Raw genomic sequence first — 18562 nt, forward strand, 5'->3', positions numbered from 1 at the left:
ATTAGAGAAACTGGGGCTCTTTTCCCTGGAAAAGTGGAGACTTAGAGGGGACATGATAGAGAAGGGCATAGAGAAAGTGGAGAGGGACAGATTCTTCAAACTTTCAGAAACTACAAGAACAAAAGGGCATACGGAAAAATTAAGAGGGGACAGATTCAGAACCAATGCTAGGAAATTCTTCTTCACCCAAAGGGTGGTGGATGCCTGGAATGCGCTTCCAGAGGGTGTGATAGAACAGGGTACAGTATCAGGGTTCAAGAAAGTATTGGATGAATTCCTGAAGAAAACAGGGATAGAAGGGTATAGATAGATCACTATACAGGTCCTGGACATGATGGGCCGCCGCATGAGTGGACTGCTGGGCAGGATGGACCCCTGGTCTGACCCAGGAGAGGCACTGCTTATGTTCTTATATGGCTTTTGTTGGAGGAGTTGTGGGGACGATGATCTATTTTCATATGTGGTGGGTTTGTACAGTGGTGCAGTTCTTTTGTGACAAGATATTTGGAACTCTGGCATCTATTTTGGGTAGGAGAATGGAGGTAAAGCCTGAACTTTGTTTTTCTTCATCATTTCCCATCCAATTTTGCTGAGGAAGAAGTGATATTTTGCAAGTTGAGGTTGACTGCTGCTTGATTGGTGCTGGCAGTTTCTTGGAAACTGTCACAACCACCTGATTGGAAGAAGGTGATTTGTAAGCTGGATGATGTGTTTTGTATAAGCTTACTTCTTTAAAATGCCATAGAATGGGGAAATTTGCCTGGATCTAGCAACGCTTTGTGTGCTGGAAACTAAAATGGTCTTCATGAAAGCAGCAGGAATAGAGAGAGGGATTTTGCTGTAAGTTGTAATTTACACTAGGAGTGCTGAAGAAAACCTGTGCTCCTATCCAGTTTGTTGTTGATTCATGTGTATGTTCAATTTGTTGTTGTCCATTAAATCTCTATTAAGCTTTTTTTAATAAAAAAAAAGGTGGTCTGTCAGTTTGAAGGCGGCACTTGGATCTAGTGAGACTGCCAATACCATATGATGTGTGTCAAGATGGGAGCATATCTCACTCAGGAGGATAGAAACATAGGAAATGATGACAGAAAAGGGCCACAGCCCATCTAGTCTGCCCACACTAATGGCCCACCCCCTAACTACCTCCATGAAGAGATCCCACATGCCATTCCCATCTTTTCTTAAAATCTGGCACGCTGCTGGCCTTAATTACCTGTTGTGGAAGATTATTCCAGCGGTCAACCGCCCTTTTGGTGAAGAAATATTTTCTGGTGTCACCATGAAATTTCTCACCCCTGATTTTCAACGGCTGCCCTCTTGTTGCCGTGGGTCCTTTAAGGAAAAAGAGATCCTCTTCCACCTCGATACGGCCCGTGACATATTTGAAGGTCTCGATCATGTCTCCTCTCTCTCTGCGTTCCTCGAGTGAGTACAGCAGCAATTTACCCAGTCGTTCCTCATACGGGAGATCCTTGAGTCCTGAGACCATCCTGGTGGCCATTCGCTGAACCGACTCAACTCTCAGCACATCTTTTTGATAATGCGGCCTCCAGAATTGTACACAGTATTCCAGATGGGGTCTCACCATGGATCTGTACAATGGCATTATGACCTCGGGCTTACGGCTGACAAAACTTCTACGGATACAGCCCATGATTTGTCTAGCCCTGGATGAAGCTTTCTCCACTTGATTGGCAGACTTTATGTCTTCGCTAATAATCACCCCCAAGTCACGTTCTGCTACAGTCCTTGCTAGGATCTCACCATTTAGGGTGCAAGTCCTGCATGGATTTTTTCCTCCAAGGTGCATGACCTTGCATTTTTTGGCATTAAAACTTAGTTGCCAAGTCTTTGACCAATGCTCCAGCAGGAGTAGGTTCTGCGTCATACTGTCAGACATTGAGCTTTTGTCGGGCACTGTGCTTTCATCTGTTGTGCGGTTGCCTACTATGTTGCATAGTTTGGCATCATCGGTGAATAATGTAATTTTACCTCGAAGCCCCTCAGCCAAGTCTCTTATGAAGATGTTAAATAGGATCGGGCCCAAGACCGAGCCCTGCGGCACTCCGCTGATCACCTCCGTCGTATTGGAGAGGGTACCGTTTACCACTACCCTCTGAAGTCTACCTCTAAGCCAGTCCAGTCCCTAACCCATGCGGTTAATGTTTCACCCAGTCCCATCGAACCCATCTTGCTCAATAACCTGCGGTGTGGGACGCTATCAAACGCTTTGCTGAAGTCCAAGTACACGACGTCCAGGGACTCCCCTATATCCAGCTTTCTTGTTACCCAGTCAAAGAAGCTGATCAGATTTGATTGGCAGGACCTTCCCTTCGTAAAACCATGTTGATGGGGATCTCGTAGATTCTCCTCGTTCAGGATCGTATCCAGTTGGCATTTGATTAGTGTTTCCATAAGTTTACTCACTATCGATGCGAGACTCACCGGTCTAATTCTCAGCCTCCGTCCTGCATCCCTTTTTGTGGAGTGGAATGACTTTAGCCATTTTCCAATCCAACGGGACTCTTCCTGTACTTAGGGAAAGATTGAAGAGTGCGGATAACAGTTCCGCCAGGACATCACTCAACTCCCTGAGCACCCTGGGGTGTAGTTTGTCTGGTCCCATAGCTTTGTTCACCTTGAGTCTTGATAGCTCCTCATAAACACTGCTCGGCGTAAACTAGAAATTTTGAAACGGGTCTTCCGAGTTTTCCCTCGTCGGCAGCTGAGGGCCGGATCCCGGCGCCTCGCAAGTGAAAACTGAGCAGAAGTATTCATTTAAAAGTTTGGCTTTGTCGGAGTCCGATTCTACATAGTTCCCATTGGGTTTCCTCTGACTCAGAAATGCAGTGTGTACTTACCTTAGACTCAGAAATGGATTGGCAACTTACCTCGCCAAGTTGGTTACTTGCGCCAGCACGTGAGTGGGTACCCTCCCCCAACTTACCTAGTTTAAAGCCCTACGAAGTAGGCGGGCTAGTAGGTGTCCAAACACGTTCTTTCCCCTTCTGGTCAGGTGAAGTCCGTCAGGTCCCTGTAGTCCTTGCAGCACCTCTCCATGGTTCAGGAATCCGAAGTTCATCTCCCTGCACCATCCGTGCAGCCAGTCGTTTGTCCTCTGGATACGATCCTCCCTGGCTCTCCCCTTGCCTCTCACTGGGAGGATCGAGGAGAAGACCACCTGCGCTTCCATCCTCCTCAGCTTCTCACACAGGGCTCCAAAGTCTACAGATATGTTCTCCATGGTGTTCCTGGCAGTGTTGTTCATTCCAACATGGATGAGAAGCATGGGGAAGTGGTCATGGGGCTTGATAAGTCTGTCTAGACAGGCGGTTACATCTTAGATCCTGGCTCCTGGCAGACAGCAAACCTCTCTTGATTGCATATCTGGTCTGCAAATTGGTCCCTCGGTGCCCGTCAGCAGGGAATCCCCAATGACTACCACTCTGTGATTCTTTGGGGGGGAGCTGATCTGTTGTCTCCGGAACCGGAATCATCTTCCTGTACCTCATTGGCAGGTTCCTCCTGTAACAGCTGGAATCTGTTCCTCAAGGTGATTAGTGGGGTTGATGTTAAACTGCCCTGTGAACTAGAGAAAGAGACAGAAGAAGAAGTAGAAGAAGGTCTTTTACGTTTGCCAGTGGAGGAAGTTACCAGCTGCCAGGAGTCAGCGTCTCCAGCCTCTTCTTGTACCCCAATCGTTGGTTTCAGGGTTGCAGGTTTGGACAGTTTGGGCGTTCTGAGGATGGTCTTGTCTGGCTCCTGCTCGGTGACCTGGGACAACTCCTGGATGACTCTGTCGATGAAGGCCTCGTCTTCTCGGATGCTTCTCAAGAGCTTTACCTCCTCTCTCAGGCTCCTCAGCTCCTGCAAGATGTCTCCGTTAGAGAATGACACGGGGAAAAAATCTGTCCCCGTCCCCGGTCCACCATCCTCTGCACCGCCCCATCACCGCCGTTCCCTTCACTGCCCCGTCACCGCCATCCCTTTCACCGCCCCGTCACCGCCACTGCCATCCCATTCACCGCCCCATCACCATCCCCACTGCATCCATATAAGCCTTAGTACTGTAATATTTAGCTTATTCCTTTCTTATAAATCAAAGTTCCTGCTGCTGAACTAGAGAAAGAGATGTTCAGCTGGCAGGGCTTTGTTTATAAATTTTTATCAACACAATTAATATACTACTTTATCCTAAAGCAAAAAATAAATAAATAGAATTTTTTTTTTCTACCTTTGTTGTCAGGTTTCTGCTTTCCACATCTTCTCATTCAATTCCTTCCATCCACTGTGTGTCTTCTCTCTGCGTCTTCCATTTGCTGTTACTGTGCCTCTCCCTTCACCCTCCCCCCCAATTGGTCTAGCACCCATCTTCTTCCCTCCGCTCCCCCATAGTCTGGCATCTGTCTTCTTCCCACTCTGTCTTCCACATTTCCCTTCAGGGTCTGTTCCTCTCCACCCTCCTTCAATGTCCTTCAATGTCCTCCTATTCCTTTCCACCACCACCCTTCCCTCCCTCCTTTACCATCTGCTTCTTTCTACAACCCTTCAGTTCCTCTCGCGTGGCCTATCTATCTACCTTCCTCCCTCTTATATTCATGGCACGTTACAATGTAATTTGTGCAAGCCACTGGAGCCTGCGAGCTCGGTCCCTGTCCCATCCCCACAAACCATCTCGCTTCTGTGCTCCTATTTTCCCCATTTCTAATATCTCCCCTATGTATCTGCCATTGCCCCCCCCCCCTGTGTCCATATATAATCCCCATGGCATGTCCCCTTTATGTCTCTGTCCCTATGCTCCATGCACATAATTTCCCCTCTTTCTGTTACCTTCCTGTGTCCAGATTTCCCCTATCTTCCTCTTCCATACCAGTGTGTCTCTTCTTTTCATCCCCATCTAGCTTTTTTTCCTCTTTCTTCCCCCCCCCCCTGCTTCTAGCATCTGGCTCACCTGCCTGTCCTTCCCTTTCTTTCCTGCTGTGGGTTTTTTTTTCCGTCTTCATCCCCTTGGCCCAGAATCCTTTTCCCTTTCACGCCCTCCTTCTAGTTTGAGCCGGGAACACGCGCGATCGCACGGCCCCCTCAGCCCCCACCCACCTGCCCAATCGATCCTAGTGTTTAGCCAGCTCTCACCCTTCTCCTCACCTTAGTTTGCAGGCTTTCTTTTTCGGCGACCTGCATGCTTTCCCAAAGAGCCGCGCACGCGCGGCTGCTCAGTGTTCAATCTTCTGCTCTGCTGCAACTTCTTGTTTCCGGTTGCGTCAGAGCAGAAAATCGAAACTGAGCAGCAGCGGGTGCGCGGCTCTTTGATAGCATGCGGGTCGCCGAAAAAGAAAACCTACAAACTAAGGTGAGGAGAAGGGAGAAAGCTGGCTAAACACTAGAATCGATTGGGCAGGCGGGTGTGGGCTGCGGGGACTGCGTGATCCTTCATGCCTCACTACGGGGACAAGGCCATTCACCGCTCCACGGGGCGGGTGAATCGGTGAATGGCCTTGTCCCCGTCCCCGCAGTGACTGCTAGTTTTCGTTCCCCGTTTCGGCGGGTTACCCGCGGCTAAACGCGGTGGCCGCGGGTAAACTGCCACCGTGTCATTCTCTAGTCTCCGTCTAGCTCACAGGTGTCAAAGTCGGTCCTCGAGGGCTGGAATCCAGTCGGGTTTTCAGGATTTCCCCAATGAATATGCATGAGATCTATGTGCATGCACTGCTTTCAATGCATATTCATTGGGGAAATCCTGAAAACCCGACTGGATTACGGCCCTCGAGGAGGGACTTTGACACCCCTGGTCTAGCTGATCCATCTCTTCTGTCTGTGTGGAGACTGTAGTCATCTTCTTGGGGATGGCCTCGGTCTGTACCGAGACCTCTGTCCTCCGTCCTGGCTCTCCTTCTGTCTGTACGTGGACTGTGGCCATCCCCTGGATCCCTTCGGTGACTGGGCTGCCGGTCTTGATTGTAGCCCTGTTGCTTCTTATTCTTCCTGCCATTTTCAAAATTATTATTATTTTTTTTTTGTTAGTTTAGATATTTGTTAGTTAGTTATGTCTGCCTGATCGTTAGTGAGCTAGAAAAGTCTGCCTGTTAGATAGTATGAAAGTCTGCCTGTCAGAGTTTGAAAGTTGGAAGGATAGAGTGACTGGTAAGGTCTGGCTGTTGCTTAGTTAGAGAGGTCTGTTTGCTTGTTGGCTAGATAGAAAGGTCTGCCTGGTTTGAAAGTTGGATAGAAAGTTTAAAAGATAGTCTAAAAGTTAAATAGCTAGTTGTATGTGCCTGGTGGTTGTACTCCGCCTTTTTATGTGTTAAAACCTTACCTTGGGCGGTTATCCGGACCTCTTCCATGAGGCCCTTCTGTACTATGTTGGACTTAAGAGCTAGATGCATTTAACAAGATCAGTAAGATCTCATGGGTCCGCTCGATCCGATTTTTGGCTGATTCTAAAAGAGCTATTGATGCACAATTTTGCATGCAAATGATTTGTTTGTCATAATCCCTGTCTCTCCTGTCTGATCGCTGTGAGAGCGACTCTCAGCGTGCACAGAGCCAGCAGGGGAAGCCCAAACAGCTGAGAGGTAGAGGAAACCCTGAAGCAGTCTCATGCCACTCGGCTGTTTTGAGACAGGAAACCTTTTTCTCTTTTCTAATGGGCACAGATCCTTTGTGTGTGTTACACACGCACAATACCTGCCAGATTAAAAAAAAAAAAAAAAAAAAGGAAAAAAGTGCCCCCCACTGCTGATGATGGTCGTCCCTGACATCCCCTCCTCCTAACGCACCAGGGACTGACCACTCCCTGCGCCAGCAAAAACTGACAGGAGGGATTCCTATTCCTTCTTGCCAATGGCGGCCCCTTTGTCAGGTGCCATCCTTCCCCTCCCCCCCCAAAAAAAAGGCAGGAGGGATGCCCACTCCCTTCTGCCACTGGATGCTCTGCCGAATCTTCCCTGACACCCCCTTCCCCAGTACCTTTGTATGAAGAGAAAGGAGAGGAGGTGCCTAAGGCAGTCAGGGCCTTAGGCCTCTCTCCATGCATAATGCACAGATGAGGGGAAGGTCCGCCATTTTGGATCATCCATCCTGCCTTTTTTGGGGGGTTAGGGGTTGGTTTCGGGGGTAGCACCTGGTACGGGGAACCTCCATTGGCAGGAGGGAGTAGGCATCCCTCCTGCCAACTTTTTCTTATGGGGGTGGGTCAGTCCCCAGTGCCCGTTCGTCGTGGAAATGGCAGTGGGGGGAGTGATCCCCCCACCCCTTTTTTTATTTAATGGGACAGGTATTACGCATGTGTAACACATGTACAGTATCGGTCCCCATTAAAAAGAAGTTCCGGTAAGACAGGTAAGTGACTGATCTTGACCAGTTTCTTTCTTTGTGCATCACCATCACCATGTTGTGATAGTGCATCAATTGCTCAAGTAGTTTGTATGAGGTTTTAATATTAAATAGCTAATTTTCATGACCATATCAGAAAATAGGCGATCGAGGGGAAAAACACATGGTGAGCCATTTTGTACATTGGGTCAGCAAATGTGATTGTTACTAAAGCAGTCAAAACTGGTTTAGCAACTATCGCTGACTTTAGTACATGCAGCTCAAAATCCTGACTATCTTGAACAGTGTTCTTCAACCTTTTTACACCTATGGACCGGCGGAAATAAAAGAATTATTTTGTGGACCGGCAAACTACTAAGACTGAAATTTTTAATAAAACAAACCATTTCTGCCCCGTCTCCACGAGCTCGGTCCCCACAAATCATTTGATCCCATCCGCACAAACCTCAGTTATGATTTTATATTGAACGTATTTTATTAAAGTACAAAAAGAAACAATATTCTGTATAATTGTCATTTTATAAATGCAAATATACAGAGCAAGGACCAACAAAACCCCTGTCTCCCCTCCCCATATATCCCCTCTACACTAAGCTAAGTAACATCTTTTTTTCTAGCGGTACAGGACTTATAAAGTGCTATGATGGTCCCATTGCTGCCGTTGCTTGAACCTATTGAACACATGTATGGCAGACCAAGATATTCAGACCTAGTATGTTTCAGAGGGGTGCAAATCTCAAGACAGAGTACAGCTGGACATTCTTTCTCAGGGAACAATGGTTATAGAAGATCCAGATCGCTTTGCTCTTATGGCATGACTCCTTAGCGCGCAGTGTTAGCACGCAAGGGATACTCAGAGGTGGTCATTGCTACTCTGCTCAGAGCCAAAAGCCTACAACGGTCCCTGATTATGCTATGGTATGGAATACTTTTCAGCACCGGTGCATTAAAGAGAAGACTGAGCCTTTCTCTGTTCCAGTCTTAGCCTTCCTCCAGACTGGCCTTGGCAAAGGACTTATAGTGGCATCCCTCAGGGTCCAAGTGGGGGGACTCTCTCTCTCGTTTCAGGGCTTGAGAGAATAAGGTTTCATTGGCTTCTCATCCAGACATAGCCAGATTCCTAAAAGTGGTGCTGCAGCTGAGGCCACAAGTAAACACCCGTTTCCCTCATGGAAGCTTAATATTCTTTTGCAGGGTCTGTCAGGTGCCTTAACGAGCTGCTGAAGGAAGCGTCCTTGATGGATCTGACATGCAAACCCCCCCCACTTTTTTTTTTTGGGGGGGGCCTTTTATCTCCGCGAGAAGAGTCTTGGAGTTACAAGCTTTCTTGAAGAGAGCCTTTTCTCAAGTTCACAGAGGCTGGAGTTTTTCTTTGCACAAAGGTTGTTTTGGCTTTCCACCTCAATCAGGAAGTAAGATTGCCGGCATTCCAATCCACAGGTTCGAGGAAGAAGGATTGGCTTCTGAAAAAGTTGAATGTGAGAAGGGTGCTTCTGTGATGGCCAGATATCTTGAAGTCACCAACAACATTAGGCTATCTTTTTTTTTGTGCTCACTAGTTGGGCTAGTCATGGAAAATAGTTATCGGGCTAATAACCTACGCTTGCTGAATTTTCCAAAAGTTCCCTCTAAGTCCAAGGGAAATAGTAAAAAGGTACTTCATGGAGATTTAGAAAATCTCAGAGGATTCAATATCTCCCTTTACTCGGGTGTATTATTTGCCCGGTAAAGTAGTGCAACAGCAAGCAGAAGATCAGAATTATCAGAATCAGGAGCAGGATCTTCAACTAGATCTGACAGCAATTTTGGAAGTACCTGATAAGGATTTGGCTAAACCAGCAACTCTCCTACTAACCGTGGCATTATTGCCAGATAAAGAATGGATATTAAAAATGTTTTTTAAAAATAAACATAAGGAGTTTGAAAATTCAAGTTGTCCCAGATGTTAGTAAAGAAACTCAAAACCGCAGACGACAATTTCTTTTATTGAAGCCAGGTGTCACTCAGTTGGGTGGTATTTTTTTCTTACGCTTCCCATGTAAATGTATTGTAAGGTATCAAGATAATAAATGTCTTTTTTTTTTTTGAACTGGCTCAACTTACAACCTTCCTGACGCCAAAACACCTGGAAAAGGAAGGAACAGCGGACTAGTAAATTAGTTATGCTCCTTGAACCAATCACAGATACCTTTTCTTGCTTAGTATAATCTTTTGATTTTTCCTTAATGTTCACTTATAAATTCTTGTATCAAAAATGTGGACTTGAGATTGTTTGAAGAAAAATTGATGTTAAAAATTTTTTTTTTCTTTTCTTGTTCAAATGGTGTTAACATACAATCTTTCTGTACAAAATGTTTGAATTTTATTAAAATGCAAAATTAATAAAGAAAAAAAAAATATTGTCCGCAAAGGCCAAGCAACGTACCTCCTCCCGCCCCACGGACAACCCAAAAACTGATCCATCCTCCCGAATCCGCTGCATTAAGGGCTCCAAAGATGAAAGAGGACAACCCTGACGAGTACCACGCTCCACTGGAAAATAACCAGAAACCGTACTATTAACCAAAACTGCCGAACTAGGAAGATGATACAAAAGATGAACTATGGTCAGAAAATTACCCCCCAACTCATAGCCCTCGAGCACCGCAAACAAGTACTGCCAATCCACATAATCAAACGTTTTGCTGGCATCAAGACTAATCAGTAGACCAGGGAGGGAGTGGGTAGCACTATGACCCAGAGCCGCCATGACCTTCTGGACATTCCAAACCGCCTGTCTACCCCGAACGAACCCCACCTGGTCAACATGAATCTGCTCCGGCAGAAAATCAGTCAGATGATTAGCCAGAATTTTAACCAAGAGTTTAAGCTCAAAATTAATCAATGAAATGGGACGATAAGAATCCACAAAAGCTGGGTTCCTATCTAGCTTGGGAATCGACACAATATGCACCCGATTAATGTGAGCAGGGAAGGCCCCCGAGGAACCCACCCCAGTAAAGTAAGCTTCCAAAGACCAGACTTTGTGATCCTGTAAAATTCAGACGAGAGTCTGTCTGGTCCCGGGGCCTCGGAAAGTGGAGAGTCCTGAATGACCTGCCGGATTTCCAAGGCAGTAACAGGAGCATGCAAGGCTTCAACCACGGCCCCCGAAACCCGGGACAACCGTAAGGAGTCCAAGTAGAAAGCCACAGCACCCGGAGGCGAAGCTCTCCTAGAAAAGAACTCCTGAAAATGGCGGGGAAAAAATATCAGTAACACGATCCCTATCGGTGACTAAGGAGGAATGCTGTAAAAGCTCCTTACAAAATTGGGGGCCCTGCCAAGGATGAACCATATGGGCCAACAATTTACCAGACCGATTCCCATATCAATAAAATCTATGTTTGTGATATTGGAAAGATTTTAGAGTGTGTTCATGAAGCTTAACCTGGAGCGCCACCCAAGCAGCCTGCAGGGACTCCCTATCCGCCGGATTCCTAGAAGCAATCCACCGAAGTTTACAGGTGTCCACCACACGATGCAAGTACAATAATTCCCGGGAATGCTCATTCCGCAGTCCAGCCACATACGCTATAGTCTCCCTACGAAGGACCGCCTTGGCAGCCTCCCACAGCAGTACCACATCCGAAGTGGAGGCAGCATTATCCAGCAGGTACTGATCCCATTTCTGAAGAATGTACTCTTTGTAACGTGTATTCCAGTAAAGATATCTAGGGAACTCCACTGACCAGGCGTAGACCCCAGTTGGACACCCTGGAGTTCCACCCACCCTAAAGCATGATCAGAAACAGTGGGGGTGCCAATCTCTGCACGAAACACCCGAGACAGAAAAAAGGAAGACACCAGTATATAATCTATCCGAGACATAGTAGGATGAGCCCAAGCCACATGAGTAAAATCCTTATTGACAGGATGGAAAAGTCGCCAAACGTCCACCAAATCCAGTACCTGGCAAAACTGAGTAAAGCCCCGCGTAGGACGATCATCAGTGGAAGAGGCCCCTCCAAGACAATCCATTGGGATACTGTTTTTAACTCCACAAATGTTTGTTTGATATGATTATTTTGATGATTCAATTGTTCAGTAGTGATGTTTAACATGTTTGTTATATTTTCAGAGCAGAATAGAGTTGTAGTTTGGGGAGTTTTCCTGTACCCCTCTTTCACATGTGTTTCTATATTGGATTGTTGCCTGCTTTGATACAACTGAAGGGGGCAGAAGAGCCCTCCAGCTTTTGAATCCATCCATAATGCCAATTTATCTACTAGAAAAGATATTAGTAAGGTAATTGAATCTAATCTCAGTTTAGGGTTTCTAGATTTATAAAGAGATGATGTTTTGTGGGTGTTGTGTTTTTTTTTTTTTTGTTTGTTTGTTTTTTCTACATGTTGGGGTTAGGCGGACTTTGCTTTTTGAAAGGGTGGTTTGGCATGGGTGTTTACGATCTTGCGTACCATCATGGTTATAAATAAGGCATAGATGTTTAAGTAACCACATCTCAAGTTGTTTTGATGGTGCATTAGAAGAGTAGCAACCCTGACTAACTACAGTGTCTTCTTTTACCAATACAGATTTCTAAAAGCATGAATCCTCTAAGATCATAAATGAGTGAAGTAAATAACTTTGATACAAAGAACTAAATCAAGGGCATGTGCTAGATAATAATCTACTTAGATTTCAGCAAAGCACCTGAAACTATACCTCATAGGAGGCTCAGTAATAAACTAAGCAACTTGAGGATGTGACCTAAAATAGTAAAATGGATCAGAATTCAGTTGATAGATGGCAGAGGGTGGTGGTAAATGACATTCACTCAGAAGAAAGAAATGTGATTAGTGGAGTACCTCCAAGGATCTGTCTTGAGGTTGATAACTGGTCAATATCTTGGATGTTACTGGAGGATTAGAAGGAAAAGTATGCCTTTTGTGGATGACATGAAGACTAGCAACAGAGTTGACCCTACTAAGGGAATGGAAAACATGAAAAGTGATTTCTAAAAATTAGAAGGATGGGCTAATGCTTGGGCAATTAAGCCTTAATATGAAAAAATATAGCATTTGGTTATAGACAGACAAAATAATTGTATGCTGTAGGTCACAGGTGTCAATCTCAAGGCTTGCTGGGCGAATCCGGCCCACCTGGTCGTTTTATGCGGCCTGCTGTCCGATGCCCCCAGTGTTATCTTGTGGCCAGCTCCCATCACCACCTCACAGCTGCAGCGGCTCCTTGTGCATTCCGTACCTCATCCAGAAACATTCCCTCTGACATTGCGATGTCGGCGAGAAGGCTTCTGATTCAGGCGCAGGACGCATGAGAAGCTGCTGCACGCTGCAGCTGTGAAGAGGAGGTGGGAGCCAGCCACAAGATAACACTGGGGAGCATTGGACCATGGACCATGTAAAACGGCCAGGTTGGAGCTTGGCAGAAGGTAAGACTCCCGCCGGAGGGAGGCATAGCATGGAGGGAGGGAAACAACAAAGGTAGAGGGAATGAGGTTTATTTGTCAATTTAGTGTTTGAATTGTGTCAATTTTGAGAATTTTAATCTGCTGTCTATCTCTTGCACTGCTCAGGAAGAAATATATTTGTTTCTTTTTCTCTGGGGGTTGTACTGCATGCAGAGTCTTGAATCTTAGGGTTTCTTTTTTATATATTAGTACTTTTAATTTTTGGTCCTGTATTTGCATAGGAGTTATCTGTGTTCTGATAGAAATGAATGTTGAGAAGCATACTTGGTGTGCTTTGTGTAGTTTAATTTTGTGGTTAACCATTATGTATTAATAAGATTATATTGTGTGCATGTATATATGAAAAATTAATGTAAAAAATGGTGTTATTTGTACTATTATGGGGGCGGGGTCTGGGGTTGAGATTGGGTGGGATCTGGCCCGCGACTTAGCCTATGTTTTGGATTTCGTCCCCTTAATGTGATTGAGTTTGACACCCCTGCTATATGTGATTGTTGTGTGTGGACTAGGAAAAAGACCTCCGACTTGTATCTGAGGATATTAAGGTGGCAGAATAGCACAACAAGGTGGTGGCCAAGGTCAGAAGACTGCTCCACTGTTTAGAGAGGGGCTTACTCATCAGAAAAAGGAGATGATAATGCCAAGTTTGTGAAGACTCAAAACAGTTCTGAGGAACACAACTAAAATGGCATAGGGACTGTCAGACATGTGAAGAGACTTGATTAGAATATGTATACCCTAGAGGAGAGGAGGGACAGAGGAGATAAGACATTTAAATACATGAAAAATCTCTGATAGGTGGTCTGCGCCAGCTTTGATCCGGGGATGAGGGATTCCTTCTGCTCGTCACAGTGGAAGAGGTGGAGGTGTGTGTGTTTGGTTTTTTTTTTTGTCTTTTTGTCTTTTTTTTAATTTTTTTCCTATGTTTGCTTGAGTCTGGTTTCTGTGCCTCTTTCCCTTCCTTGAAGGCTGGGGTCTCTAAGGAACCAGGACCTTGGCTAGCTCTAGCTTTGTTGCAGCATAGATATATTATTGCTATGGGGGGGTGGGGTGGGGGAGAGGGCACTGGAGGGGATTTTTGCTTTTGGGAGGCAGGAAACGTTGTTGTTGTTGTTGTTGTTCTGTGAAATTTGATGTCATTCTTATGATCTTGTTAATGTTTCTGGTATGTAGTTTTACTGGTTTTGTACTCTTATCAATAAAATTGTTTGAATGTAAATACATGAAAGATGTTAATTAAGAAAAACATTTTTCAAAAATAGGGAGGCTGATACTAGAAAAACCCAAAATAAGGAGGCTATGATACTAGAAAAAACCAAAAATAAAGTTGCAAAAAACAGAAACTGAACAGCTACATTAGGAAATATTTTCAGACAAAACAGGTGGATACCTGTAATGCTCTTCCTTGAAGTGATGGCACAAACATTGACAGAATTCAAAAAAGTGTGGGATAAAGATCAATAGGTGACAACAGGTGGGATAAAAGTATAGAGCATTTCCATTCAAAGCAGAAATTAAATTACTTTCACGCTTAAAAAAAGTGGTGTTGGTGGTAACTCTAGCCATCTTTATGGGTAGACTGGATAGGCCATTCTGAACTTTATTTGCCACCATTTATTAATATGTTGCTACGTTTGATGTTCTACTGCTTGACCAAAACCCTCAAAATTCAGCAGAGGGAGCTCTAGGCCCAAAATAAAATCTCTTTGCTATCTGACTTCACAAATTTTCCAGATCTTTGTAGTAGAATGTTTAATAGACTACTGCTGTGGAAGTTTCAAAATAATTATATAAACATTTCCTAACTTAGGATACTGCAGGACAAGAGCGGTTTAGAACACTGACTCCCAGTTACTACCGAGGTGCACAAGGTGTCATACTTGGTAAGTGCATGCTTGTACATACTATATTTATAAGCTTATTTCTCTGAACGTCTGAAAGTTTGAGGACTTCATGCAGCTAGAGGAGTTTAATTGGGTAACATGAGAGTTTTTTTTTGGGGGGGAGGCATTACACTTCTGTCATGAGCAGTAATTTTTTTTTATAATGTTTCTTGATGGAAGAATTATATTTTAATCTGGAAAAGTGTATTTAGTTAATGTTGATTTTATAATACTACAAGTGTATAAAAGTATTGCAACTAAGCATGTTTTATAACTCCTGTGACCTACAGGTGTTTAGGGGTCTGTGAACTGAGTAAGGGTGGAGGTATAGGTATGATGGGTTCTGGAAAGTGTTGGACGGCATGGCTCCTTCCACTGTTGGTAGCAGTTAGATCTCTGCCAGCCATACTCTTTATGGTGGGTTCTGATTTCTGAGAGAACAACCAGAATAAGTTGTTGATGAGTTATCATAGAGAGGCCAAAATAGTTAATGATTTACAAAGACCAGTATGGGCTGGGGTTGAGAGACTGACACGTATGGATCAGGATAGAGACCCAAGGTAATAGTGTCTGAGGATTTCAAGACTGTTGCCTAAAGAATGCTAAGCTGTGTAGAGGCATAATCAGTAGGAGGAGGTATTGATGCCCTGTGCAAGTAGTTGAGGCTCCACATGGAGTACTGTGTCCAGTTTTGGAGGCAAACTTGAGATGGTTCAAAGGCGTGCAACAAAAATGGTACAAGGCTTATTCTATAAGATGTATGAGAAGACTGGAGGGCTTGAATATGTATTCGCTAGAGAAAAGGGGAGGGAGGTGGATTATAGATATTTTAAGTACTTGAAAGGTTTAAATCGAACAGCACAGGAATGATGGTCCCCATCGCAGCGCCATTGGTCCATGGAACTTCAAGCCATCTGGTTGGTGCTGATTCAGTTTCAACCCCGGTTGTCGAACAAAGTGGTCGGTGTTTTCCGACAATGTAACAGTAGTGGCTTATGTTAAGCAAGGGGGCACCAGGAGTATTGGCTTCCAGAAGGAGGTGAAAGCACTCTTCTGCTGGGTGGAGACTCATTTTCTAGCTATCACTGTTGCTCATGTTGCTGGAGTGCAAAACCTGCCGGCAGACTTTCAGCAGGCAGACTCTGGACCCAGGAGAGTGGCCCCTTTCACCTCTGGCGTTTCAGAGCATCATCGACTGTTGGGGCAGCCCTGCGTTTGATCTCATGGCATCGGTGAGCAACATTTTAAAGTGGTGTGAATTTTCAGCCACAGATGAGTGAGGAACCGCTGGGATCAAGGTGTTGGTTCAGCCTTGGCAGGTGGATGAACTCCTGTACATGTTCCTTCCCTGGCCCATGGTAGGGATAATCCTGAGAAAAGTGGCCAGGCATCAGGGATGAATTATCCTATTGGCCCCGGACTGGCCTTGATAACTGACCTTATGATTTCCATGCGAAAACATGGTACCTTCAGGGTCTCGTTGATGTGTGCAAGATCCAGAATGGGCATCCAGTCCTTTGAGATTTTCTTGGGCACTATGATGTATATGGAGTATCTGTATGAGCCCGATTCTTCTGGTGACACTGGTTGGCCTGATTTTCTACAAGCCTCTGTACTATGTGACATCCAAGCTTCCTCCGTACGTACTGAACAGGTCCCTTCGCTCCCAGGGTGAAATACGTCTCAAAACACTGCCCCTAGGCTGGGCCTTTCTACTGCAAACTGCCAAACAACGTTCCTACTCCCACGTCATACTGAGCCACTGGAACCAACTGCCCCTCCCCCCTGCAGATTAGATCCTTTGAAGAACTCCTCAACTTTAGGACAGCAATAAAAACATACCTGTTCATCTAACTCCCCTGCCCACGACCGATAAATTACAAAGAAATGTATATTGATACATGATCCTCAATCTGTAACTGTATATTATGGATGTTTGTATTAGATCAGGAAGTTCGGATCAATATTGAGATAAATACTTGTACCTAAAAAATCTTGTACTGTAAATATGGCAAATTGTAACCTGTTAACTGTATATTGTGTATGTTGACCTGTAACCAATCCTGGGCTCTTTGGGGAGGATGGGATAGAAAACCAATTAAATTAATAAATACTGTTGCTAAGACTGCATGACTTTTCTGGGCAACCAACCAGGCAGTCAACAAACCAGTATGTTAGGGGATGAACAAACTTGAGCATGTACCCTCCCCCAAATGATCTCCAGCACCCAGAAGTCTGATGAGATTTCTTCCCAGACCTCTGCATACGCTGACAGCTTTCCTTCTATCCTCAGGGGGAAGACTTCAGCTCGGTTGTCATTGCGCTGACTTTGAGGTTGAAGAGAGATGAATGGCTAGCTCGTTGGCATATATTACCTGTGGCAGTCAATCACCGATCTTGAAAATGCATTCCGCAGGAAATGTAGCTTCTTCGTGTATGGAAGCTCAAATGATTTTGCCTGGGGAGATTTGTAGGGCAGCGACCTGGTCCACTCTGCACACGTTCTCCAAGTTCTAGAGTAGACATGGCAGCATGGAAGGACAAAGTCTTTAGGTTCTCAGTATTACAAACAGGCGCAGAGCCCTAGATTCCTGTAGTACTGGAAAAAGATTAGGCTCTTACCTTGCTAATAGCTTTTCTAGTAGATAGGGCAGGGTTCCAGAAAGACGCAGTTGTCAGTTATTTACTCTGCCTGCCTACTGTCTCAATCAGGAAGTTCGCATCAATATTGAGAGTGTGATGTCAGTCAAACCTAGAGTATGAAGAGTAATCTATTGCTTTAATACCTTGGGGGAATGTTCTGATTGGTCTGGTTATTTCAATGTTTTGATCAATTAAAAATTTGAACATGTTTTGTTATACAGTACTTTTCAGAGCAGATTTGTTTTCACTATTCTCTGTTTTTAGAAGTGTTTCCATAATTTACTTACTGCAGAAGTCATACTTATTGGCCTGTAGTTCCCTACTTCTTCCTTTCTTCCACTTTTGTGGAGAGGGTCCGCATCCACCCTTCTCCAGTTCTCTGATACCACTCCCAATTCTAGAGAAGCATTGAAAGTCAGCCAGCAAAGCTGCCAGAACTTTTCTAAATTCCTTCAGTACCCTCAGATGTACACCATCCGGTCCCCATTGCTTTATCCACTTTTAGTTTAGCTATCTCCTCATGAACACAATCCTCTGAAAATTGATCGGGGTCTACCACACCTCCGGCCCTATTTGTCTTCTGCTGTCCCACTCCCGGTGCTTCAGCTGTGAACACAGAACAGAAATATTTATTAAGCAGTTCATCCTTATCTTTATCAGATTCTACATATTCCTCCTCTTCACCTTTGAGTCTCGCAATGCTACTTTTGCACTTCTTCCTTTCACTAATATATCTAGTCTTGTCCCCCATTTTTCCATGTCGGCTATTTATTTTTCTTCAATTTGCAAATGTATCTGAATTAAAGTAGTTCTGCAGTGAAGAGTGGTTTTAAGATTTCTCAACAGCAATGTGAAAGATTATATCAAATTATAGGAAGCATTTAGTTGCAATTGTTGCTAGAAGTGGTACAACCAGTTAAGTTTAGGTGGTAGTTCATATTGGTGTTGGATAACTTTGTTCCTTTTATTTACATTGGTGTTTACTCGGGTTCCTATTGTCCAACACTACATTTTATTTAAAAATTAGAAGCCATAATATAAAGCAGGAGGATGGCAAAAACTTCCATATCACCATATGTCAAGAGGCACTTTTTCTCATCAAACAAGTTAAAAAGGGAGACTTGCAATGCTTTAAAAACAGAAGAGGGGCAGATTTAATGGCATGTCCCCAAATACTGTGTTGGTTTGGAAAGAAGAATAAAATGAAACCAGTTTGGTAATGTATGTAACC

The 18562-nt window shown here is 44.6% G+C and overlaps 1 protein-coding gene across 1 annotated transcript in view; it reads left to right on the top strand.

Moving 5' to 3' along the window:
- The window catches only part of RAB18 (RAB18, member RAS oncogene family), a 55320-nt gene that overhangs the window by 25585 nt on the left and 11173 nt on the right, over positions 1 to 18562 (top strand). Inside the window, exon 4 of the mRNA XM_033931422.1 lies at positions 14616 to 14688. Coding sequence (XP_033787313.1) covers positions 14616 to 14688 — 73 coding nt within the window. The remainder of the gene's footprint in view (positions 1 to 14615; positions 14689 to 18562) is intronic.

Source organism: Geotrypetes seraphini, chromosome 2, assembly GCF_902459505.1.
Source record: "Geotrypetes seraphini chromosome 2, aGeoSer1.1, whole genome shotgun sequence".
In the NCBI taxonomy this organism is placed as follows: Eukaryota; Metazoa; Chordata; class Amphibia; order Gymnophiona; family Dermophiidae; genus Geotrypetes; species Geotrypetes seraphini.